The sequence below is a fragment of the Hippoglossus stenolepis genome, chromosome 13 (assembly GCF_022539355.2).
Source record: "Hippoglossus stenolepis isolate QCI-W04-F060 chromosome 13, HSTE1.2, whole genome shotgun sequence".
In the NCBI taxonomy this organism is placed as follows: domain Eukaryota; kingdom Metazoa; phylum Chordata; class Actinopteri; order Pleuronectiformes; family Pleuronectidae; genus Hippoglossus; species Hippoglossus stenolepis.
Window position 1 is genome coordinate 12,943,155 of NC_061495.1, and position 27,619 is coordinate 12,970,773.

Here is a 27,619-nt window from a genome sequence, read left to right on the forward strand (position 1 = left end):
TACTCCCCTCCCGCCATTAGCGGACTTTGCTAAAGGCTCAGAAAACTCCTCAAGCCTCACACTGATAAAAGCCTCTTATTAGCTTCTCAGATGTATGATTGCAGCTGATATGTATGTGCAGCTATACTGAATAAAGAGGAGAGAGGCTTTTATGGAGAGGTGCGACGCAAAACAATCCGTTCCTCTTTTATAACTATAATTGCCGTACTTTTATCTTGGGGTTTAAGTAATGTACTTCACAAGGGAGGAAAAACATGGGCACTCTACTAATTCAGTGACTGAGTATTCTCCCCTTTTCATGCTCCTCTCTGAGAATAAAGCAGGAGGAGAAGACTTTGATAAAAGGCACCAGGATGTGAGGTGTATTAGACGAGTCAATCAGACTACCTGTTTCTGGGCCTCTGCTAGGTGGTATGGCATGGCTCCTTCCTCCAGCGGGGCTATCCTCTCGATGTCTGCGTGGTTCAGCCGCCTTCACGCACAACAGCAGGGGAGGAAGGGAGGGATGGAGGGAGTTAGGCCAGGAAAAAGCGAAGAGCCCTGCATCTACCGCCGACCACGCAGCAGCCGGTGATGTAAGATTTTCCACAGACCTTTTTACTGGCACATAACCTGAAGTTACTGCAACTTTCAGCTTCTATAAACCACAGACAAACAAAGATGGACGAGCGCCCGTGGCACCGGCATGTAAGCGAAACGTGTTTTGTTACTCTGCGCATGAGACAAATATTCCCCACTGGCCTGACGCTTCATAAAGTCTGCGTTCATGTTTTATGTTTTTCTTGTAAAACAGCCAGTGGAGCAACTGTCGTTAAACTGAATGTGCAGTAACTTTATCTTTACAGCCAATAAACAGACCCGTAACATACTTCTACGTATTCATGTTGGAGTAGAGAAATAGCACAGTTTTATATCAAATGTTTTCAATTGTACATTTTTGAGGAAGCAGCAGAGGCAACCTGCCTGACTTCATCGATGGAAGTACTAAAGGAAAATCCACTGGCTGTAAAAGTATCTATGACTTTGTTTGGCACCTTTTAATTGTACTTCACGTGCGGCATCCTTTTCCCAACACGATGATTCACAGCTTTAAGACTGGATTCTCATTTTGAACATTTATACAAGAATCAAGGTGCCAGGATCTCTAAGTAGCCTCAGTGTTCCTGTGTGGTAAATGTTAAAGGGACCGATAATATAGATTGTACAGCGTGTGAGGCAATAAGTGTCTATATGTGTTTGTTTAGTTTTTTAGTCATATGTTTTTTTGTTGTAGTTATTATTGTCATTTATGTAAAAAAAAGTGCACGTCTTGGGATGTAAGACACATTTCGGAGGAGCATTCTGGTAATAAAGTGTAATTTAATCTTATTCTATCTTATCTTATCTCATCTCATCAAAGAAATCCCAAAATGAAACAGGCACCTGTAAAAACTCTCACATATTTAGTCATAATTGCTCAAAATGTTGTTGCAGAAGAGTTCTAGGTTGTTCAAAATATAGTTTCATCATTTACACAAAAAGATGTAAAACTATAATATAGAGAATTTGGACAATTTACATTTGCCATTATTAAAAGTCTTTATATGCCTGTAAATCACTGAAGGTATGAATACAAAGACATAAATGAGACACTGTGAGAAAGCTTCTCTCAGCTTCTCTCTACATGAGGTCAATAAACATAACCCACAGGGTAAAATGAGAGTTATGCAGAAACGTACCCAGAGTGCGAGTGGAGACCAGAGAGCTGGTACAGGATGTCAATCTCCATAGGAGTGATTTGTCCAAACTTATTGGCGGCATGAACAAACTCCTCTACAAGACATCAAAGATGAGAGAAGATGAAATGATGCAAACAGGACATCAAAGCATCAAAGTCAAACAGGAAAGGTCAAGGTTAGCTACATCAGGTATATTTTACAGTGGGCTAGTATTAAATAGTATTTGCAAATACAGCTTCTTGGTCTGTTTTAGTGTTACTGCAGATTCTTTAGGAGTTAACAGAAAAAATACTTAAAACCACAAAATCAATCCTGTATGGGTTTGATCTCCTTATGCTGTAGTGCACTCTCTATCTCTCTTTTATATGTGCTTTATATTCAGTTCTGTATAAAGCATCAGATGTTCTTTCTCAAAGGAAAATAAATGGTAGTTATTGAGGGAGAGAAAAGAGCCGGTGATTCACATCCTCCACAAAGATCTTCCTGTCAGGTCCATGGATTTCAATGTTCAGCTTCTCTGACCTCGATATCACTTCTCTGGGACTGACAGCTGACAGGTGAGTTTTTGCATTTACACCCACCCATCTTATATAAGAATTAATAATAACAAGAATTATTTGCAAAGACTATTTGTCCATAGTCTTCTCTCTCTGCACGGAGACAAAACTATGGAGCGAGAGTAAAGGAACAGACTGAATGGGAAACACAATTAGGAGCAGACGTGACTGACAGTGCGACCATCAGTCACAGATCTACACGTGAGGGGGGATCTGATTACCAGGTTAGAAATGTTTTTATTTACCTTTGTAATTTAGCACTACAGTTAATGCTCCGTGTGTGCTCACTCACACCACTCTGTCAAGAAAGTTGAAATGTGATCGGACAGCGACATGAAATGCACACATGACTGTTTCATTGATGTCAAGAGGACCCTCCTGTGTGTGGCGGGGGGGTACCTTTGGTAAGGAGTACGTCTCTGTGCGTGCCGGCGAGGGTGCTGTAAATCTTGCGGACAAGCTCCATGTTGTTGAGGAGGGCGTTGAAGGCGTTGAAGTAGGAGAAGCTCACCATGTGGGAGGTGCTGCCTCCTGCAGCCTGGAGAAAGATCCAGAATCTGTCATTCCTGCTGTACAGGTGGATTTGATTCTGTTGTATTCTTTGTGTTAGGATGTCTTTTCCTTATGTTTCCTGCCCACTTCCTCTAACCCCCTTGTTAGTCCATGTTTGGTGTGTGTCTGGTTCTTGTTTTCCCTCTAATTCATATGAACACCTGAGCCACACCTCCGACTCTACAACCAGAAGCAGTCACGCTTCATCCACATCTGATGACCTCAGAAACACTCAGTGGTAGACATGCTATGGCTGCTTCTCTATCTCTGAACTTTGAACTAAATTTCTCTTCTACAACTCAAGTCGGAAAAACTACTTGGAAGGGTGTTGAAACTCAAATTTAGAATCAGCTCTAAATAGAAGTTTTTAATGTCAACTTGTGAAACGTTTCACTTTTGTCATGTCCATTTATCACCAACACCTAACACCAGTCTTTTTAGTCAATACAGATGTTTTTCTTAATGATTAACATGCATATGTTTTAAATTATTTATATTTATAGTTATTTATACTTTATAAATATCATCTTATTTTTATATACCTGTCACACCTGATCCCTTTTCTTTCCTCTTCAATTATTATACAATAATAGCAAAGCGGTATCATGGTGTTGTTTAAACTCTTTTAACAGCGTCCATGTTTTTTACACATTCTAACTTCAAAGCACATGAACACACCGAAGTCGGAACAACGACTTCACAACTTGGTAAATGGGAGCTCTGTCTGGACAACTTAAGTTTTGACTCTGGAAACTGGATCCTTGGAACCATCACCTGTACCAGAAGTTAAGACCTGACCATCAGTCAACCTGTTCATATTCTGAGTCTTGTTATCAGTTTTCTTCCATATTAAATGACTTTAAACTAATTTTGGCTCCACTTCCTGGTTTATGCATCGAAGAGTTCAGCCTTACATGACAGCAGCTCAACGTAGATGCCCGGGCAATCGCTCAATCCAAATCTCTAATGCTTTTAAAAATCAGAAAACTCACTGAGACCAGATTCTCCTCCACAAACGGCGTCAGCATGTGGTGTCTTATGGTGGCCATGATGTCGCTGAAGTCCAAGGCAGTGATGGTGCCACTTTTGTTCTTGTCTTTCTGTGCAAAGGCCTGGCGGGCATGCTCCAACTGTAGCTCCTGCAGCGACACACACACACACACACACACACACACACACACACACACACACACACACACACACACACACACACACACACACACACACACACACACACACACACACACACACACACACAGAAGACACACAAAAGCCATTAGCTGACAAAAGAACTGTTACTGTGATGAGGACCATCGCATTACAAGTGAGCGGAGAGATGGAACTTTTGAGGGAGAACATATAATAATGTCAGCGACGGACAGATGTGAGAGTCATCAGATATGACAGTGTCAGACGCTGGCGTTTGTAATCACCACTGTCTCTCTGGAGACTAATGGAAACCATGTCCAGAGAAGTCTGATCCCGGAGCCGAGCCGAGGTGGCCGGCAGGTGTGTCTGCAGGAAGATGATTCGATGTGACAACCGTGCAATCAGAAGGGGATGCAGGGGGAGGCTGACCCCGGGTCAGTGTCTGCTGCCGAGGCTCATCGCACAGAGCCGGAGGATCACAGAGCAACATGGCTGCAGTATTTAGCTGTTACTTCATCTTTACACTCGGGTTCTGATAACCTAATCAGTGGATTGTTGCTGAAGATTAATTCTCACAATGTTTGCTGATTATGTTGCTGATGACACTTTGTTGTCTCACGAAGCTTAAAAATCTTCTCCCACGTCTGCTCTCACTGAAGTTTCAAGTCCAGTCATAAGCTGCGACAGCCATGTGGTGGCAGAGCCCAGACTCTAAAGTTTAGAGTCTGGGCTCTGCCACCACAGAGTCTAAACAGTCAAACCTACGCACAGACTTTTACTTCGGTGAATATTAAGTAATACTCAATACGTGCTTGGACATGACAGAAAAACAAGTCAATGACAATGACAGATGTAAATTAAATCCTGCACACATAAGGGTCTTGGTGTAGTGGTGGGAAGTTGTAGTCAAGTATGATAAACCACAAAGTGCTCTGAGGGATCCCACACTGCAGTGGAGCCACAGCGCAGCCTGTCTTTACCCTGAGACCACCCAGCTTCTGCCTGAGACCACAACCCTCCACTCCAACCCAGGTTCCTCCCTGATCGCTCTGCTGCCACAGCACGGGCGGCATCGACCAATGAAGCAAAGCAACAACGCTAAGGGTCTGAGTGACGCACCGGGCTACGGAAAACCGAGAGGGATGAAACAGTGAAGATGCAACACAGCTACAATATCTTAGGAGGTCATACACAGCATGAACTTCACTTTGCTTCATCTCCATTTGTCCTTGAGCAGGATGGATGGTTTCACATTTATTGATGCATACATATTTTCTAACGTTCTGAAATGATGTGTATGTTCTGTGGCACATCATGTGGCATTTACATACAAAACTGTTTAACTGTAGCTGCTGAGATTAATACATTTACACTGTACTATGTTTGTATGGAAAGAAAAACTATGTAACTCTTACTTCTATTTCACTTCCAATAACTAAGTGATGAGCAGCTGGTTATCTTAACAAAATAAAGGTTTTAATAGAGTTTATGTTCATTTCACTACTGGAGCCACAGTCACCTTCTGAAATGAAAATAAGACAAAACAGAGAAGGAACAAGAAACTGACAAAATATAACATGTTGATTAATGATCTGTAGACAGTGTATTAGAGCCACTTAAAGGGGAAAAAATCGGAGATTTCGAGAATAAGGTTTTAATCTTACATGAATAAAGTCCCAATATTAGGATATGTGTCATTTCAAAGGGGAAATATAAAAAGCCTGTAATAAATGGGGAATGTGGAGCATTTTGCCAATTAATGCTTTAGTATAAATTTCACAAATTACAAAACATTTAATCTTTCAGCACCACATCATCATACATATCAGGACCTTGGAAAGATTGTGTAAGAAACTGAGTCTATCCTGAAGAATGTAGCACACAGACGTACAGGAAATTGCCTCTTTTGTGGAGGAGGTCTACTGTGAGGTTATCGTTGGTTACATCTGTTTGCTGTAAACAACAACTAATCACTTCTTGAGAAACTAGGGTTTTTTCAAGAAGTGACTATATTGATTCAATATTTTGGACCCAGAAGGAGTGGAACCAAATTACTACTTTATTTTCACAATATAGCATTTTTTTCATTTTTGAAATATTAAGATTTTTGTCTCGTAATCTCAGATTTTTTTCTTCAGAGTTGAACCTAATACTCCCTAAGAATCAGACTGTTTCCCCTCATGTTGAGCAAAGATAACCAGCTGCTTCTTAATTGAGGTCAATCTTCTCATCTGACACTTGGCCAGAATCAGAATCATCTTATTTCCCAAAATATCAACGTGTTCTGGTCACTGTCTCTACTGGACTGGTGTTTTTGACACAAACCTGTAAAAACTGGGTGAACTCTGTGTAGCTGAGGTTCTTGTTTCTCTCGTGGCCGAAATGCAGCTTGATGAACTCACAGTCCCAGCTGAAGGGAATGTGGTGATGAACCGTGGTCTGGCTGAAGATGTCACGTACATTCTCTGGAGGAGGGAGACACAGCAGCTTCAGCTTCAATATGAAGAGACAGATGGAAAAACATGCAAAGGTGCACCTGCTCTGTCCGTCTCATATCCTCATCCCATTTACCAAGAAGCTCGTTATAGCAGGGGAAAGAGTCCATTTGGACTGGAGAGCTGAATGTCTGTCTGACAGTCCTTTTACATTTTCAGGGTTCATCCAGGGTATTTTTCTGTATAAGCGCCGCTCTCAATTTCAGTCACCTTTATGGAAGCCCATTGCACAGACAGAGCATCGCAGCGGCTCCTTTGAATGACTCCGCACCTCTTGGTTTATGACATGCTGGTTTCATTTCTCTTCCTTTCAGACGGCGCTGGTAATAATGTGACGTTCCAAACAGCTCTCTTGCTGTCCTGCCTTTAGATGAGACTTTATAAAATACAAGCAGCTGGCATATGTAATGCTTTATAGAGGCCTGAAGCCCACAAAAGAAAAAAATGTGTCTCCTGCTGCATTCATGTACAACTCTCAACAGTAACAATAGCAGGTGCAACCCAGAAAAGTCAATGTTGCTGTAGAATAGTTTTTGTTTCTTTCCATCTGCGTGTTTTGTTATTATTAATCCAATGAAACTACATCAGGATACAGCTTAAAAACCTAAGTGCACGTGCCTGTAACTGGGGAAAACATCAGGCTCGGTCGGGTTCGGACATAAACATTTTTTAAAAGAATTAAATAATTCCTGTCTGGTTTGGGTCGGCCTCGGTTAGTTTTCTGTCTGGACAGATAATTGCTGAGAACCCCACACCAGCGTGCTGACATTAACCACCATGTACGTACCAAAGGAGATGTTTCCTGTGCCGTTCTTATCAAACAACTGAAAGGCAAGTATGAACAGGACGTCTGGGGCACATAGGACTGATTCAAAGGCCTGAAACTCCTGGAAAGAGATCAGTCTGTTTGGACAAGAAAGAGAGAGAGAGAGAGAGAGAGAGAGAGAGAGAGGGATCAACAAAATCTTAGTTGAATTGGCTAGAGAAGGAAAAAACAACAAAGCTAGTGACTGAGGTTAAGAACAACAGTCAAATGCACTGATGTAATATCAGCTGTGGTTTTTATCTGAGCTTTTGAGTTAATTCATGACCTCAAAGTGCATTTAGTGGCTGTTTCATCATATCACAGGATCTCTGTGAACAAATGCAGCTGTGCAGGACATTGCAGATGTTAACATTTTGATTTTTTCTTAGCACTTTAATTCATGTTGTCTAGAAAGTTAAGCTTCAAAGTTTATTCTATTGCATTTCATATTATATTATTATATATGTATATATCATTAGTAATAATTCAATTTTGAAGTTCATCCAACATGCAGATGTGTTTAGAAAATGAGGGAGCTTGAAAACCTATTAATCAGCTATTCTTCAACTTCTTATGAGACATTTAGGAGTTTAACTTCACTCCCATTAAAGGTGAACATACTTCCAATTATAAAGAGGCACTTCCGATATATTTTACTTTATTATCAATCATCAGGTGTAGAAGTGGCTGATAAAGTTGGCAATGTGTTTACTCTGCAAATATGACTGGGATTAATCCTTGACAGGCTGTTCAGCATCTGCAACAACTGATGTTATTTGATGGTGCACTGACAGCTCCCACTGAATCGGCCTTAAAGTGAAAAATGCTGTGACAAACGGGGTATTAGAACAACACTGGGGATTTACATATCTCAGGATAATAGAAGACGCTCCACAGTAACCTCCCCGTAGGCACTCACCCATCTTTGGTGGTGTCGACCACTCCGGCTATCAGCTCCACAGTTTTGGGGTTGTGTTGAGGCTGTGTGTGCAGACCCAGGTAGCTCTGTACAAAGTCCCTGGGGGTCATGTAATGCTCCCCATCCTCCACCACACTGGCATACTGCAGAGGAGACACACAGAGAGCTGTGAATGATGCGCATGGACCTTACACATGTGGATTTGAATAAAGAAATTCCTTTGTGTGCATAGAAAGAAAACGATGTGGCGATCGAATATAATGAATGAAGGAGAGACAAAATAACAACCACTAGTTGATAAATCAACAAGTCTGTCTTTCTATAGCTCTCTCCATTGGTGTCTCTTTTCTCTGTGCTTACTTTTCTAAACCAGCACAAATGGTTTCTAGTTTCCTGGCCCTACATGATAGACCTATTTTAAAAATATACAAAGCTACGCTACACAAGTATTGAAAAGCCTCAGTCTTTTTCTTTTAATAGTCAAAGGACGACTATTGAAGACAAAGACTGATGCTTTATGTACAGCAGAGAACCATATACATGTAACTATCAGAAACTGAGATATACAATTGCATTTAAACATCACTAGAATTGCACTCAGTAGAGCGCATCCCTCTGCAAAGGGCCAACGGATATCAGTCACCGAAATCTGGGAAATGTAAAAAAAAAGCCCTATCTCGCAATGTTAAAGAAAGTGAAAAATAAAAGTCCTGAATCCATCTGCTGATCAGGATCTACACCAACATTTACAGTAATGGGTCCTTCCCTGGCCTATACCACATAATTCCACCAAGTTTTGTGGAAATTCATCCTATAATTTTTGCATAATCGTTCTAAATAACAGACAAACACAGATGAAAACATAACCTTCATGGCACAGATAAAAATATCTGACATACGACTACAATGTAAATGAGGCACACTATGTTATTAACTGTCATTACCATGTTCGGCAGACAGGAACATTTAATATGAAGTTGCTTTAAAATGTGTCTGGGGAAGAGTGTACACAGTTTTAACCTTTTCTTATCCACAGAAGTACAAGCTGTCTCATACAGGAACCTGGAACCTGCCCATAAGGCCTCAATACCGAAAATCCAAAGGCGCAATATAATATACAATATATCTTTTATATCGAGATATTGGGGAATGTTTATTTTTGGATAATCTATTGTAATAAATGCCTGAAAATTCAAGGCACATTAGTTCTGTAAAACTAATATTACTATAAATCTAAATTACTACAATCTGTTTGTCCACTGATAAGTTCCTAGGGAGGCATTTGGGGGTTCTTGTGATTGCTCAAGGGCACTTCAGACACGGCTGAGAGGTGCTATTTCACGTTCAGCATCCAAATTAATCCTGCCTGTCTGGTGGTTGAACCTTGGATCACCAGCCCACTTTAAGGTCACCAATACCAGAAATTGAAAGAAGCAATATGGATAAAAATGTCTATCATGTCACAATATTGATATATACTGTGATGCAGCACATATGTGCATAGCGTCAGATAAGGAATGTTTATTTTTGGTGAATCTGTTGAAATAAATGCCTAAAAATCATTCTTTGGAAGAGGTCTTAAACAACCTCGACATATGTTTACAGAAAAATCTTGCCCAAATTGAACATGAATTGATAAATGTTAAGCCAGAGCGACAATAAACCAATAATAATCAAAACAAGCAAAACAAGCGTGTCTAATGCAGCAGTGTATAGCCTGAGGTCACAGTCAGGCTTTAAGAAGTAAGGTCATTTTTAGAGCCTGCTTGGATTTCAAGTTGGAACAGAGATAGCTCTGGAAACACAAGCGCCACATGAACTGGCAGCAGAAAGGCCACACTCGTGGGTGTGAGCCAAGCTCGGATAGAGAGAGCATGACACAAACAAAGACGGGAGTGTGGGAGGGGGACCTTCACGCCAAGTGTTTTCAAGGCGACAATTCAACACACTCCGCTGAATTAATGTTTTAAGTGAAAATTTTAATTCCGAGCAATTTATTGCCACATTTCTCCGTGGCATGATTGTGTAGCCATTCACCCTCACAGTAGGCCTCAAGTAGTTCTTAATCAAATTATACAGGCAGTCAGAACGAGCCTCCAGTAATTAACTCTTCCACCTGAATATGCATCAGGAATTATGCAGCTCACTCACAGCCCAGTCAAGAGATGTGGAGGGACCACAGTTTGTGACTCGGAGTCATTACTTACAAGTTTATACCCGGAGCAAAACGTATGGATTAACACACACCCAACACACAAATATCACGGTTTTATATCTTTGACAGAGCTTGAGGAGAAAGTCATTGACATCCTGATGATCAAAACACACTGGAAACACACACATGAAGTCAGAGCAGGGGGAGACTCTCTGTTGAAGCAAATCCAAAATTAGTCCAAGCATTTGTGTGACCTTTACTGAACTATGTATCCCAATGGACACCGCACAGAAACTACCACCGACTGCAGCACAGAAGTTACACTTGTAACACACAGTAATACACAGTAATACACAGTAATACACAAATGTCTTGTGTGCAGACATTTTCTTTTCTGTGTCTTACCTTATGAAAAATAGTCTTCAAATCATGGGGGTCAGCCCTTTTTGTTACTTGCACCTGCAACACACACAAGTTAGAAGAGTCAGAATTGCATGCAGACCTCAGCAGGACACTTCAGCCACACGTTCAATCCCCTGATCAATAAATCTGAAGTTTACACTGTCACAGTTCAAGCTCTGATCTTAACAGAGCCCAGCAGGGATCGATCCAAACGACTGTGACAACACCCTGCATGAGGAAGCAACCGAGCTGCGATCCACTGCGAAACCCCATCTCTAACCTCATGTCTCTGACACACACATGCAACAGAGGAAACACATCTCAGCTGAGTGTGTGAGGCCGGTGCAGATGCGCCTGTGTAAAGATGCAGGATTCAGATAAACAAAGAGGGAAACTCCGCTGCATCTTGTCTTTTTTCCGCCGGAGGCTCTAAAGCCACGAGTCCGCCCGGAAACGGTCTCCTCTCCTCAGCATCCACCAGCGGCTCCGCCTCATCTTTACTGTGTTTAAAGTTAAAGTCAGATAAGAAACAGATTGACGGAGTCACCTTGACCGCCATGCTGGCTGTGACGTCAGCTGCAGAGGACTGGCGCAGGCGCTGGGCATCGGGAAGACACACACACACACACACACTCACACACAGTCACACACACGCTGAAATATATTTAGACAAGCATTGTCCTTTTCTGTCTTCAAGGCGGTGAGTGTGTTCATTAAGGAGGGCGAGTGTGTGTGTGTGTGTGTGTGCGTGCGTGCGTTTCTGGAGAAAGTTGGTCTGAAAATGTGCATTTCCTGTCTGCCCGGGTCACGCGAGGTAACCGTTCATTGAGCTGCTCTGATTCAGCATGTTGATAATATGCAGAAATATATATATTATATATATATATTTACAATCATACATATTCAGTAAGGTACAGAGATATACAGTATATTGTACTATATGCTACAATATATACAGTGATATATATTCAGTCACATATAATATACAGCAACATCCACAGTAACATATGCAAAAATATATATACAATATCATATTCAGCAGTATATACAAAAATATAGAATATATATAAACATTAATATGTACAGCAATATGTAGTAAAATATACAGGAACATATGCAGGAATATGCACCGCAACATCTACTGTAATATATACAGCAACATATGTAGTATCATACAGCAACATAAACAGATATCTATACAGTAGCATATGCAGCAACATATCTAGTAATATACACAGCAACCTGTACTGTAATATTAACAGCAACATATATAGAACTATATACATCAACATATGTAGTAATATATGTAGTAACATACAGAAACATATACAGTAAAATGTGTACTCAGATATAATAACTCAATAATTCAGACACACATAACAAACCACTTTGGCACATCAGCATTCTATCTTCTCATTCCCTGCAGTTGCAGAACAGAAGTCTAAACGACTGTAGTTTGAAGTTCAGAGATCAAGCAGCATGTTCTGACTCCATGCGGACACAAGTTGTTGCCCAAGGATTGTAAAGGTATGTTATTGTTCAGGAAGGGGATAATCTAGTGATGACAGTGTAGTAGAGGTAAAGTTACAGTGGCTTAAATATGATGGGGTAGATCATTCATTGGTGCTCCTGCAGGACAGAAAAGCTGAGGCTTGGATGATAGCACAGCATTACCAGAGCTCAGAGGGATGCTCACAATTGCACATTCCCCCAGAGATTCAATTTCTGCCCATTTTGCTGAGATAAAGCTTTACTGTAACCCAAAGGAAGAAGTAAATTTTTTTCTTACCAACTATTATCAAAAATTAGTTTTTTATCCCACATTTGCATCACAGTAATCAGAGCTACGAGTTACCTTTCAAATACTTTGATTTCACTCTTTTTCTACTATAACAGGGAAGAAATAAAAAAAATGGTATTTCAGTTAAACACCAAAACTTCACTGCTTTCACTCAGCAAACACAAAACAGTAACCAATGGCATTCAAGTTTGTTATCCTGTATTTTAGTTGATAATTGTAACAGTAAAATAACCTTGTCTTTCTTTCCATGATCTTAATGTGTCTTGATATGTATTTTTCATCTCTAATATGGTTAGTGTTAGCTTACTAATGCTAATTACATACTATGCGTGTAACAGGCTTCTTTGACTCAATATCATCTTTGGCAATTATGTATTTCATATTTTTTGAGTACCAAGAGAGGGTGTGTGTGTGTGGGGGGGATGGCTGGACAGAAGATTGAATAAAGGAAGATTTTTCTAAACTATCAACACCTTCATAGCATTTATTATAGAAGTTACTTATCGGCCATTGTAGAAGGATATATTCACTAATATTAGCCTTTGTATTAAAACAACAAGTTCACTAAATGACTAGATGACAAAACTTTGGACTGTGGAAAATTGTGATGGATATTTTCTTAGTTGTTTTACTGGGAAAATTGTTATTTGCGGTCCTAAATTTTTGTGTGTAAATTTATTTAATCATTATTTGTTGATTTTTATAAATGTTATTCCATACATACATCCCGGTTTTATTCACACTTAAGAGTTAATATGTGGCAAAATCTTGAAATCTACAAGCGCCATTAAAAAAAAACTACATCCTGTTTCCGCGGAAACACGAGGACCCGGAAGTGGTTCCGATTCCGCGGGTCTTTTGGGACAACAGAGCTCCGTAGTACACAGAGAGCAGAAATGGCGGGTAAGCAGCTAAATGCGTCCACGCCTTTATTGTCCTGTCTGTGCTTTAATGTGTTTTCACAGACCACTCTGCGTCAGTCCTGCTTTAACACCGCTGGTAGTTGTGAATCGCGTTGTGCTCTGTCCAGCGAGCTAAGCTAGCTAACGCTGCAATGACAGCAATGGGGGCCTGCCTGCTAACAACAGTAGCATGCTAGCAGGCTGCCATGGCGTGTATTGTGTTCATGTGTTTGTGTAACGCTTGGGTTTCAAGTTGAATGTGTGTTTCAATCACTCGGCGTGTGCTCAGTGATGTTAATGTGCGAGTCAATGTGTTTTCTCACACGACACATTGCTAATATACTGAGCTAACAGCTGATGCTACCTCATCTGACACAAACACCTGACTCCTTATTATTCCAGCACATTTGGGTGTTAATCCTGAGATATTAAGTTTGAGAGGAGGGCACTCAAAGCTATCTATCTATCTATCTATCTATCTATCTATCTATCTGTTTGTCTGTCCATCTATCCATCTATCTATCTATCCATCTATCTATCTATCTATCTATCTGTCTATCTGTCTGTCTGTCTGTCCATCTATCCATCTATCTATCCTTCTATTTGTCTGTCTATCCATCTATCTATCTATCTATCTGTCTGTCTGTCCATCTATCTATCCATCTATCTATCTATCCATCCATCTATCTATCCATCTATCCATCTATCCATCTATCCGTCTGTCTGTCTGTCTGTCCATCTATCCATCTATCCATCTATCTATCCTTCTATTTGTCTGTCTGTCTATCCATCCATCTATCTATCTGAGGCACATCAGCGTATTCTGTGTTACTCAGTGAAAAGCACAGATGAGGCCAATGCAACAAGTTTATGACTATTGGAGTTTCAGGTGATCACCAAAAAAACAAGACCGTGGCTATATTGACAGTTTATAAATCAATTCTGCTGTTTATCAACAGAAACGACAAACATCCAGTGGCTCCAGCTTCTTTAATCTGAGGATTTGCTTTATGTCAATGTAAAGTGATTGTCTACTGTTAGCAAATTGTTCAGACCCAACCAACATTTGATAATAGGACATAAAACTGGCTAAACAAGGTGGACTGAATATATTAGCCATTTTTAGGGACAAAATAATTAATTTAGAGTATAACCAGCTCATTGTCAAAAATGAAAGAAAAAAAAAGATCAGCCCAAGGTGACAGTAGAGATTGTTGATAATATCATCCATGGGGTCATTTTAATCCCTGATCCTAAACAAAACCTATATCAGGTCCTATTTAAATCAGGTTGAATCTTCACTATTGTATGAATAATTTCTTATACCAAAGGCATTTATGTCTCTACCGCCAGTCTTCGGCAGAGTTTTGATTTATACAGTCTAAACACAGCTATATTTCTTGATCCTGTTCATTAAAGGATTATGTCCAACTAGTCAAGGGTTTCAATGCCTTAAGCCGCTGATATTAAAGTAAGTGTTGTAAACTGTATCACTGGTACTGTGTGGCATGAAACAGACAGTTAAATTGGGCTGCTGCTGACAACTATTCTCATTATCAGTTAATCTCTAGATTATTTTCTAGAGTAATTTTTTCCCCAAAGCACTGTATAGTTTATCTCGTTTTGCTTTAACAACCGTCCTAACTCCAAAAATGTTCATTTCACTATCATTTATGAAAATGGAAAACATAAAATTCCCAGAATTAAAATTGGGGAGTGGACCATCAAATAAATGCAACTTTTATTATAGTTGCCTTTAGCCTCAGCATACCCGCACGTTCGGCCTGTATCGTTGATTACAAAGTTAACACACTTGATGATGCTTAGGTGAACAACTGAAGTCACCTGCTAACATCTAATGGTAATTGGTTACTTAAATTGTGCAGAAGACCTTCAAACGTACAACGGATATTCACCATCTTGTCCTATGTTCTAAGATTTGTCATAAAGGTATCAATTAATTGACTGATCATTGCAGATGTTTGAGATAATATGGAGACATAGAAAGTGGGTCCTTTCAAACAACTAATAAAAAAAACTTTGATTCCTCAGCTGTAAATACCATGGAGAAAAAACTGGCGGAATACAAGTGTGACACCAATGAAGCCATCTGTTTGAAGCTTGGTATGTTAGTGTTTTTCTATATTTCATATGTCTTGTAAAATATATAATATCGTTATATGAGTAAAATGACAGCGTTTTAATTAACTGCGCCTCATCTTCTTTCCTGTCAGTTCGCTTTCCTGAAGATGTTGAAGATGATGGCACCACATTCCACCCAGAGTACAGCCACCAAATCTTTGGAGACGAGTGAGTATTTCTTTTTTTATAATGATGTAACTTTTTATATTGATAGAGAAACAAAGCACCGTGCAAAAAAAGAAATTTCGTCACATAGCTTATATTTCCCTAACTTAATTTCTGTAGTTGATGCACAGACATTATTTTGATGTGTTTCTTACTCATTGTTCTCTTGATAAGAGTGAATACCCATATTTCCCTGGGCTCAAATTAGGGTCAAACCACTTTTGCGCTTGTAAAGTAATGTTTACAAATGTTTATTTACATTTACAGACATTTTAATTATTTGTGAACATTATTTTACAAGCTACTTTACAATCTCTTTGACCCTCATTTAAATCCATATATTTCACACAATGTCACACTATTCCTTTACAGATTTGTACATGCTTCATAAATGAAAAGGCAGACTCATCAAAAACAGACTTGATTTCCCTCAGCAACCTTTAAAACATGTGCTTTTCTCTGTAACCCATGGATTTGACAGAATTTTCCATTTCTTTAATTATATTAACAGAAAACATAATCCCCAGATCTGACCTGTCAACGCTACAGCTTTTCTGTTTTCACATATGTTTCATCCATCATGAATTATTCTTATATTTTATTTTCATATTTCTTCTTAGGCCTTTAGTATTGAGAGCTTTTAAATAAGAAACCTGCCTCTACATTATTATATTTTATCATCTTTTCTGACATGAACTGAAGTATGTTGTGTCAGCGAACACGTGGCCTGTCTTTCAAGTTTATTCACTTTATTGTCCTAATATGTGAGGCGTTGTTATTGATCCTGACATTGTTGTTGGCAGTGACACCTGTGTCTGTGTGTAGGCTTACAGCAGCATTTCGTTACGCTCCAAATTGCATTTCCAAATTAGTCAGAACTAGGATTGGTTATTTTTGCTCTTGCTGCAATCAGCTCAAAGGGAACTCACTAATTAGGGCATTAATTATTTCAGCGAGCGTAATTGCTAGTAAAGCTCAATCACACATGGCATAATGATGAAATCTATTTTGCTATAAACTGCCAGCGATGTGGTGAAGGGAACAATGCAACATGTCTGAAATACAGTCCATGGCCAGACCTACCGCAAACATTGGTCATCCACTCAATGGTTATATTAAATTTTGTTGAATAAGAATAGTCAGATGTTTTTGTCCTCCAAGTATTTCATGAACCAGCTGTTTTATCATTTTGTCTTTGAAGATTGTTGCATGTTTAACCTCACAAGGTTTCTAAACAATGTCAATCACCTTTTCTGCAGTGAGGTCGCTTTCGGATACAAAGGTCTTCAGATACAGCTCTTCTACACGGCCGGAAACCTGAGCACCATCTTCAAAGTGAAATACTCCTCAAAAGTTACTGAGACTTTTGAGTGTGTGGAGGTAGGACATGCTTTTCTTTATAATTTAGAGGCTGTCGTCTCGCTTAATTTTTTTACAACTGGAAAACTAATTGCATAGTGGGTGAATGTTGGGCGCTTGTCATCATCAATCATCCAGTGGCTGATAACACGAATCCAGTGGGATGCTGATGTTGCTCTTGGTTTGCTGCATGTAAAAAAACACTTGTTTACTATGAGCAATTCCAAATATACCAATCAGGGAGGATACAAGACGTTTTATATCTTGAGACAAATTGAAAATAGGATGGCCAAGCTGTCGTCTGTTTGAGGAAGATGCTTGTGATGGAGGCCATCATGAGGTCTGTGAACTCTGAAGGGGCCTATATAGTTGCTGAAGGAGTTTCCCAAAATACAAGATGAGACCAAATCAGAGCTTTTTGGGCAGCATAGTAAACATATTTTGCATAAACTAAACACTTTACATCAGCAGAAACACACCTACCCCACAGTAAAGCCTGGTGGTGGCAGCCTCATCCTGTGGGGATTCTTTTCTGCAACAGGCTCTGGATGATTTGAAACCTGTTGTAAAAGAAAGTTAGGACAAAAAAACCCAATCTCTTTATTAGTTTTGCACAGACGTTGGTAACACTGACAAATGACAGCAATAACCAAGCTCATTCCAACCCACCCACACCCGAGAGGCATTTCTAACAACTGATGATGGAGAATAGACTTAATATGAGTAACATGTGTATCAATATCATTTTCACTGTCAAAACAGCCCTCTTACCTCCACCATGTTTCACTATTGAAAAATGTTGTAAATTGTTGACCAAAAGTATTTTATGTATTTTAAATATAGTTGAGTAAATGTTACTTTTCAATACCCGATGTCATGTATAATTTTGTGTTTATTAATCCAACTAACTTTGACAGACAAACACCTGTTAGTTTTTACTGGCAGTGCGATCACTTATTTTTAGTTAGTCCTCTGGTCTTTTGTATTCACTTTGTGGTAGTTTCTTGTTTCTTCACTTGCTGAAGTAACTCGTGCCCTCTCTGGGGGGTGATATTATTCCCGTCAGAAATCTCCTGTTTTGTTAGACTAAATCTCATCCCACCACGGTCCCCTGTGTCCGCGGACACTAATCCTACTCCTCCCCGTCGGAAGAGAAGGGTTTTAAATGGTTTCGTACGTGGGGTCTTACATGAGACATTGATTTTTTTCAGAGGTTTGTGTGATTGAATCAGCAGGAGGAGTAATGTGACACGGCTGGATGTCTTGTATATACATTTCCAGGAGGGAATTGTTGTTGAAGGCATCAACGATGAAGAAAAACCTTTGAGGGTGAATTTCTGTAAACTGATTTAGATTCCACTTTTTTAAACGGAGACACCCGGTTCATATATTGATTACTTTATTGATTAATCGGTCAGTTAATGGCTCTGTAGTTTCAGTGTTCCTGTGAGAGAGAGCATTGCTTGGTATGTACAACTTTTTTTGTAGTTGCCAGACCGAAGAATTTACATATCAACAGCCAGTATTTGGACAAAAACGGACAGTTAAGCGAAATACTTGTCCTGGTTCCTCCGGCACAAGAGGCCACTGGCTGCTTTGAATATTTCCTGAAACAGTCAATGCAGAAAACGTGCAAGAATTAGCCAGGGCCCCTATTGAGGTCAGATGATTGAGCCCAGGGACATCTGTCCTGTGTGGAGACGGCAGGGGGCCCAATACTGGACAATGTGGACTTCAACTGGTGGAAGTGGGAGCAGGATTTGATATTTCTGTGGATGCACTCAGATTACGAATTAGCCCATATAAAGTTGATGGTGCTGCCTGATCCGGGAGTGATGAGCACCACATCACTCATCTCTGGCAACTCCAAAATAAAGAAGGAACCCAATTTACTGGTTTTAAACATAAAGAGAGCCATTAGACTTTTTTTAGGAACATAGTTTGAAGCTGATATTCAAACCGAAACGCGATGGCTACCTCACTGTCTCTCTGCGCCGCTACTGCTTCACTGTTGAGCGTTGACCCCTGAGTGTTCACCTTGTTAAGGGTTTGAGTGCAGCTGGTGTAGAGGCAGGGAGCGAGGGAGCAGCAGAGTTCAGGCTGCGTCTGAAGAGTGTTTGTCTCTGAGTGTGCGTGGATGGTCGGGGTGCGGTGCAGCTGGTGAGAGAAGAGAAGCGAGGGGAGGCAGAGATTGGAGTTTATGCAGCTGCCATGTCGATACGAGACGATAATCAAATATCACCTCGTTTCCTTTAAATCAGTCGAAAACACGTATGACTGCACCTCTCATAGGAAATGCTGATCTTAGTGCCGGAGCCTTTGTGGTGTTTGTCGTGGTTATATGCAGATGTACAAACATGTTTCAAATTTAAAATCGATACTCTACAATTAATTTAATTAGCGAACAGCAATTACTGTAAATCTTGATAGTGGTTTGGTCTTTGAAGTCGATTAAAGCAAGGAAATAATACCAACACAACAAATTAGATAGTTTGATGTCCCTTTGTTCTTTTTGTTGGAAATCAAAGACATTAACAAAGTGTTCTGAAGGGAGATTGTTAAGTTATATTCATGCCAAACTAAGGCATCTATTCTGGAAGGCTGTGCAATTTAGTGTCTAGTATGTAGGAGAGTGGCCGGGACAAAGGGACTTGTTTGTCCATGGCCTTTTAAGTACGCTCCTTGTTCCTTAGAAATGTGGCTGAACAATTACAATGGTTAAGAGGCATTCAGCTGCAGGTGCATTACTTCCAGTTAGATATTAGCTGATGTCTGAAAGGGGGGAATTAGCAGTATGTTGTATTAGCCTTTTGTAGTGCATTTTGCTCAGACCGTCTTCATTTCCCAGTTTTCAATGCTGAGCAGCGAGGGTCTCTGTGCCGAAATAATGCCCATCACACATGTAAATGGTGTGAAAGGGCTGCTCAGCAAAGTGTTCTCATGTCAATCCTTGTGGAAATGGATACAATGCAAACATTACAGCTGAACTAACCACACGTTGCACTGAGTAAAAAGTCCAAGGGTAGGGCCCCTTTGTCTCTGAGGCTCTTTGAAAAACGCAGGGGCAAATTCATTTGATTGGGTTCACTTGGCAGGATTAGAGGAGAGGCCTCTATTATGGATGGCCCCAAAGGTTTGTTAAGTTGAGATCAATTCACAAGATTTTATTTCCCAGTGAGACGCAGAAATGCTTTTATTGTGGCAACTTCATCACATATTCATGGTTTAACATAAGTAGTAAATGTACTGATTTAAGTGGTCTTTTCACCGGGAGAGGGGGAGGAGGCTGCTGTGGTCTCTGCTCAGCTGACAGTTTTAATTGCCTAATGGTTTTCTTTTCATCACCACAAAACATCTAAGCTTCCACTGTTATTGTGCACCTTTTTTTTTGCAGACTTTCATAATTCAGTCAGTCATTTCTGTGAACATGAAATCAGTGTGTACAACACAGAATATATTTAAACACATGTCTTAAGCTTTTTTTAGGCAGGAACTCCAGAAAGTGTCTGGACAATTGGGTCTGGACTTTCTCCGGACTTTGTCTTTCACACATTATCAACGCAGGCCTTCATGCAGATCAGACACGATCACAACAACAGGAAAGTGTCCGGAACGTTCAGGCGAGGGGTGGCACCTGGGTAGAGCATGCAGAAGGCAGGATATGACATATAAATTCCACTGCTGAAATCATGTGTTTTCTGTTTATAGCACAGCAACTCCGCCGTCGGTCCTCATCGCCAAAAGCTCTTGAATCTTGCTGTTTTCCATGTTGATATCTTTTTTCAGCTTCTTCTATGTATATGGCACCTTTTTTCATCCTGACATTTTTCAATTCTTTTAGTTTTCTCAGTTTTGCTCAAGTTTTAACTTAAGGGCTCATTTGGACAGAATCCAGAGTTTTTACTGGGGTCTGGCAGAAAAAGCTGTGCAGATTGTCTGCAGCCACTGACTTGGATATTTGTGTTCTCACATACAGCACCTCAGGATAATTTCAGGAAGTTCAGTGCACATCTGAACGCATCTTAACAAAGATATACCACTGTAGGTTGCCCCCTTTTTTAATCTTTTTCTTTATTTCTAAATTCATTCACATGACGTTATCCAGCCTGATGAGGTTGAAGGGAAGATCCGTGAAATCGTTCCCGCTGGATTCACCTGCAACACAGACGATTTCATCTCACTCCTGGAGAAGGAGGCCAATTTCAAGCCCTTCGGCACCCTGCTTCACACGTACACAGTCCACAGCGAGGAGGCCGGAGAACTCACGTACCAGATTCACAAGGTACGAACATCACTTACCGCCTGGCCTGCGTGATCAAGCAGTTTGGATTCTAAACATAGTTTTTAACTTTTTGTAGTTGTTGCAAATCAGACAGGACGGGTGAGATTTAACTCTTAACTGCCGCTTTGTGCCGTTTTGGCCCCAGGCTGATATCACCTGCCCAGGATTCCTAGAGTACCACGAGCGCCTGCAGACCTTCCTCATGTGGTTCATAGAGACGGCCAGCTTCATCGACCCAGACGATGATCGTTGGGACTTCTTTCTTGTGTGAGTGCCCTTCTTAATTGACATCAACCCCCCCACCACCACCCCTCTGGCACCCACCCCTATGCGAAGGCCTTTATTGTGTCATTGAAAAACAAAGCCCCCTTTTGAGGCGCTTGTGACCAATTACCCGGCCAGTTTGATTATATTTCCCCTGTAGTAGAATTGTTGATCAGGCAAGAGGCTTCCTTTGTGCCAAAAGCCCTTTTCAGATTTTTCAGGGGCAAGAGCTGAATTGAATACTGTTGTCTTTTGAAACACTGAACAATGTCTTAACAGTAAAAAGAGCCTCTGCCAGTGTTTTCTTTACCCTGGCACCTATTAATACCGACAATGGGCAAAATGGACTGAAGTGATTTTGAGGAGCTCAGTCCCTCCTCCAGTCCCTTCTCTTCCTCTAAGTTGCAGTACTCCAATTAAGTGCATAATGTATTCAGGCTGTAGCAGGTGTACCAATCGGGGCCTGGCTACTCTAACACGCTGACGTTGTGGGGGTGAAGGGCGGGCAGGGGAACACGCGGGCTAAAATGGTCACTGGATTGGGAGTGTGCCTGTAATTGACCTGTTTGCCTTTGTGTTTTCTCTGCAGATTTGAAAAGTACAATAAAGATGGGGAGACTCTCTACGCAACTGTTGGCTACATGACAGTTTATAATTACTACGTGTACCCAGACAAAACCCGACCACGTGTAAGGTAATTGCTGGGGCAGCACGTGCCGTCCCATTCTATTGTATGAAAAGGGAGTGGAAAATTATACATTTCTTTATCCTCTTCCCAAAGAGCCCAAATTACTGGCTTATATAGCCAAGCATTCAAGCAGATTTAGTTTCATTACCAAACCAGGGTGATTTGTATCTGAAAACAACTTTATAGATAAGCTTTTGATGTGATGTGATTTGATGCATTGATGGATCAGTATAACAATCTATTGTTTTCTGCTTTTAATCAAAGGACAACGACTCAGATGTCTCATAAATAAATTTTATGAGCGTTTAACTTATTTCCTCATCGGTTTTGTTTGTTTCTCTTTCCACCCTTTAACTAAACAGCCAAATGTTGATCCTGCCTCCGTTCCAAGGAGAGGGTCATGGAGCTCAGCTCCTGGAGGCAGTGCACAGATTTTATTGCAGCCTGCCCAAAGTGCAAGACATCACAGGTGAGCGTCAATTTATTTTCTAAATGCCATTTACTGTGTTGAAGGAGGCGTGGACAAATATTTAATCTGAGATCCTTGTGTCACCAAGGTCCATTGAGACAAGCTGGATCAAAATAGTTTGCATAGAGACAGAGGATGAATATCACAGGCAGATATTTATTAGTATTTAGCAGATATTAGAGTATTTAGACTTGGTGAAGGTATGAGCAGTACTTAATACTATTCTAGTTCTTCAATGTTTCCTCAAAGTAATTTGTTTTTTATTTTGTAATATGTCTGTAACTCTGTATACATACTGGCCACAATATCAGCAGTAACGTGTACTGAATTGCACCATGTGTCATGTAAATGATTTACAAACCATGAGAGCAACACAGTTAACACATTTAAATTGTATGATGTTTACAGCTGAAGATCCCTCTGAGAGCTACGTGAAGCTGAGAGACTACGTGTTGGTCAAACTTTGTCAGGGCCTGTCGTCCTTCGCCGTGGACAAGCTGCACCTGGGCTTCTCAGCTGACATGATCAAAGAGGCACAAGACAAGTCGAAAATCAACAAGGTGCCACATAAAGCTGCAACTCTACTCATTCTTTTTTATCAATTCATCTGTTTTCGATAAGTAGCTGAGTCTTTAAAATGTCATCATTATTTCCACTTGCTTGTTTTGTTCAACCTACAGTCCAAAACCGCTGATATACACTGATATAAACCAGAAAAGCAACAAGTCATCACAGTTTAACAGTTGGAGCCAGCAAATGTTTGGCTTTTTTTCTTCTTGATACAGTAAATATATGATTATTTAATTATTGAATATTCTTGATTGTGTTGCTTTGAAACCTCACTTTATGAATGAGTGTAAGGCCAGCTGACCATGTTGGTTTCAAAATAAAGATTTAAATGTTTTTTTTTTCATATTTATATATTTAAGTTTGTTAATCTTTCTTCATAGTATTGCAGAAGTTCGACCATCCAAATGTAATTGTTATAAATTAGTTTTTCAGCTTTTCCATCAAGATAAATTTTCTTGTCATTTGGCAAAACAAGAACTTTCAGTATTATCTGTGTTTCAAAATTCCTATGTTTCACATCCTTGCCTTAAAATGCATTTTAATCTCATGTCGGTTTCTTTGCTGATTATCAAGCTCGGTGATATTAATAGAAAAGTTGTGGCTTTTCTTGAGAAAACTTTGCTCTTGGAACAGATGTGCAGATGCCTGATTTTATCATACGCCCTGAATAGATTTCCTGCAGCCATTGTGCAGGGACGTGTGGTAGCTTCCTGTTGAAACATACTGACATACATACATTTTTGTGGGTGATTTTCTTTCGACAGAAACATGCGAGGCGTGTCTACGAAATCCTGCGTCTTAGAGCCACAGACATGAGCGATGAAGAAAAAGCCAGAGATTACCGTTTGGAGGTGAAGAAGAGGCTATTTGGACCATACAGGGTGAGTATTCAATCGTCACAGCTTCAGACAGCATGTGAATGAAGAGGGGGTCAAATCTGGATGCGGTCTGAGATTCACAGTGAGAGATTTACTCATGTATTCAAATAAATGTGCACGTCAACCTGCCTGTGTCGCTGTCAAACAAGAATCCAGTCTTTTGTTAGCGAAACATTGCAGCTGCTCAGTGCAGGAAGCGAAGTGGCCCATGTACAGCACACTTGCATGCTTACAGCTTCGTATTGTCACTCTTTATTATGTTACCCTTTTAAAACAGCATAAAAATTAATCTTTAAGAATTGATCCTGTGAAAATTGATAGATTATTAGTGCCATATTGTTTCAGCCACAATAGGGCGCTCCTGGTGCCTGTGGTTCTGCGGCTGATGGAGCTTTTTTCTATTCAGGCACATGTCATTAGTCGGGATTTGCATTTCTTTGGGAGTAATAATTTTCATGAAAGTGTGTTTAAAGCACTTTGTCAAAAAGCTTCTACTATTCAGACTCCTGGAGCTTTACTATTGCTGCACATTTTGAACTTCACCAGGAAAACAGTGCAATTTTATTTAATCGCTTTTTTTTGTTATTTTCTCATATTTTTCTGCGAACGTTTTCTATTCAGACATGTAGTCAAACAGATTTATGATTGGCGAACAGAATATCTTAATTTTTGATTCTGTTTCACCAGACTTGTCGGTGGGAAATACTGGTTAGATCTGTGTGCACCAACATAACACCCTGCATCCTGTTTGCTCGTGACGTTTTATATTTTGAGCTGCTCGCCAAGACTTCACATACTGGCCATTAGAGAATTAGCTGTCAGTGGGGGAACCGCACGTCTAAATAAAAAAAAAAAGGGCAGAATCTGACATGGAAAAGACCTATGTGGTGGAGAAGGGAGCAGGAATTCCTTGGGAGAGTGGCAAGGAAAGATCTGGTGGCCAGATGCAGACCATTTTTCCTTCCCCGAGGAGATGCAGTGTGTTGTTAGCTGAATGGCAGAGACTGCTGCTCTGTGGATGTGAGGGACATTATACATTTTCTGCTCTTTCCCCCAATTCCCTGCTGACCATGTCTGCATGTGTATGCATACAAGCAGTAAATTGCACTGGACTGAATGAGCGTGTACGCGTCCATCCATGTCAAGAACCTCTCAGCTCTTTACAAATGTTTATACCATTATCTACCGAGGTATAGGTTGTGAAGGATACATTTCTCTTCTACAAAGTATAGGGTAAAAAGTATAGGCCCTTATTACTTATTATAAAGTGGTACCTACTCGTAAATGGGGAAAAAACACCTTTTTCACCTCATCTACCTTCTATCTACTAATTCCAGAAATCTCTGCCTGTATGTAGCTCTCATATTACGAGAACCATTCAGCTTATCGGCTTCACACTTGGCATGTGTATTGTTAAGGGCCCAGGGAGGTAAATGGTCTGTATATATAGCACTTTTCTAGTCTTGATCCCCCCCTCAAAGTGCTTTACAGTACAGTTTGCCATTCACCCATTCACACACACCTTCATACAGTGCATCTATTAGCAGCACTTTTTTTTTCGTATGAGGGGCAATTCAGGCTTCAGCATCTTGTCCAAGGACAGTTCAGCATTGCAGATGGGGAAGACTGGGATCAAACTGCCGACATTCTGGTAGGAGGACGTCCGCTCCACCCCTCAGCCACAGCCGCCCAGATGTTTTGTTGCAATTTGGTCATGTGATACGTTCAATAATCATCAAATTTGAAAAAACAGGCAGACAGGGCCTTGCAGTCAGTGCTGCTCCATAGACTGTTTATAAAACACGTCCAGCATGCAAGCAATACAAAATGACAGTATATTGCAGGACTGTTCAAGGAGGGCTCACTAATATTAAGGACTCATTCTGAAGTAGCTCCACAGGTCAAGCAAACAGGCAGGTTTAGAACAGGCACTGCACCACTATTGTCAATTTGCAGATTTCTGTGCTACTGTAGTAAATAATCAATCTGACTCAACAACCTCATTGACGAGTGCCTGTGTTGTTTTATTTATTTATTTTACAGAAGAACCAGAGGGAGCTGGCAAAGATGAGGAAGTGCCTGCGGCCGGAGGAGCTGGTGTCCCACATGGGTCAGATGGACACTCAGACGCAGCACGAGGAGCTGGAGAAGAGTTATCAGGTTGTTGTTGAAGACTACAGGCGAATCATTGAGAGGCTCGCAACGCAGGCCTGATCACAACGTGAGATGCTGCCGGCCCGGAGCCCACCCTCTCAACTTTCAGGTGCTGTGCCCTGTCTGTACAAAGCCCACATCATCACAGACTTTAGCTGCAACCAAGAGGAAGCTTCTCCTGATGTGACACAATCACTGTTTTAATTCAAGAGTGTTACAAATGTATAGTGACTGGTGTAGCAGTGATAGGTTCCAATGGAATACGCCCGTCTGTTTCCCAGCTGATGTTGGTACAGTAGTAGAGGAGAAGAGTGCAGCTGGAGGGTGAGACGTCCTGTTTGTCTCACGTGTTTAATCACATCGTGTGACATGTAATGAGAATATTTCACAGGTGATAGGACGTCCACCACCGTGCAGACAAACACGGCTTCTTCTCCATAATAGACATTTTTTACAAGATCTTTTGTTAAAACAATTCCCAATGTGTTTGAAGCACTTCAGACTGAAAATGTAAAAAAAAATGGTTTTGTATATTCCTCGAATGGTCGGAGACTTGTTGACGAGAAGAAAATAAAACAGCAATTCTTGTTTTGTCATTTATGGTTTCGTTCATTTTAAGATTTTGAGAATATATTTGTACTAAATGTGGACACAATATTCAATACCGTCATAAAAAAAATACAGAATAATAAAAATAGGAGACAAACAAGGACAAAAGAAAAAGATGTTGGTTAACAATGTTGCTCTAGATTTTAGTGTGGAGGCAGTCAAAATACGAAGTATTAAAGAATATTGCTCGGTTTTGACGCGAAGATGTCGCTTGATGAAAATTCAGTTTTTACAGTTCATCCTCTGGGAACCATTAATGCCTTTACCGAATAGATCTAGAGCTTTGTAAATGAAAAAACAAAAGTCAACGTCATGATGGCAGTAGAGGAAAAGTCAGGCGATTGCCGAGTCAGGAGGGTTCATATTCTGTAGACCATGAACAAAATTCACAACAATAAAAGTTAGACAGTTCGAGATTTTTCAGTTTGGTACAAAGTGATGGATTACCGGTGGACTCTAAGTTGATTAGATGACTGACAGACAATTTTTAATTCCCCTTTTCAGATAAATTAATTATTTTAATTAAGCAAGTAATCCAATAAATTCAAATTGTAGATGTTTCATATCGCTGCTACATTCTGCTT

General features: G+C 40.3%; 2 protein-coding genes across 4 annotated transcripts in view; one reads left to right on the plus strand and one right to left on the minus strand.

Moving 5' to 3' along the window:
• LOC118120514 (calcium-binding mitochondrial carrier protein Aralar1) overlaps positions 1–11,433 on the minus strand; it is a 20,670-nt gene extending 9,237 nt beyond the window's left edge. The window contains exons 1-9 of one of the 3 annotated variants that reach the window (XM_035175543.1): positions 11,300–11,433; positions 10,756–10,809; positions 8,196–8,338; positions 7,259–7,374; positions 6,302–6,441; positions 3,820–3,966; positions 2,675–2,813; positions 1,719–1,812; positions 388–472 (exon numbers count right to left, since the gene is read on the minus strand). In XM_035175543.1, coding sequence (XP_035031434.1) covers positions 388–472; positions 1,719–1,812; positions 2,675–2,813; positions 3,820–3,966; positions 6,302–6,441; positions 7,259–7,374; positions 8,196–8,338; positions 10,756–10,809; positions 11,300–11,311 — 930 coding nt within the window. In that variant the 5' untranslated portion in view covers positions 11,312–11,433. The other 2 variants (XM_035175545.2, XM_035175544.1) reach the window with 2 other exon arrangements.
• A 1,918-nt stretch (positions 11,434–13,351) lies between these two features.
• Positions 13,352–27,022, plus strand: hat1 (histone acetyltransferase 1). Its single transcript, XM_035175171.1, has 11 exons — positions 13,352–13,456; positions 15,508–15,579; positions 15,690–15,765; positions 17,022–17,142; positions 21,227–21,403; positions 21,549–21,670; positions 22,257–22,361; positions 22,718–22,824; positions 23,233–23,384; positions 24,159–24,275; positions 26,316–27,022. Exons 1-11 carry the CDS (start codon positions 13,450–13,452, stop codon positions 26,484–26,486), a joined length of 1,227 nt encoding a protein of 408 aa, XP_035031062.1. The 5' UTR covers positions 13,352–13,449; the 3' UTR covers positions 26,487–27,022.
• Positions 27,023–27,619: the final 597 nt, after the last annotated feature.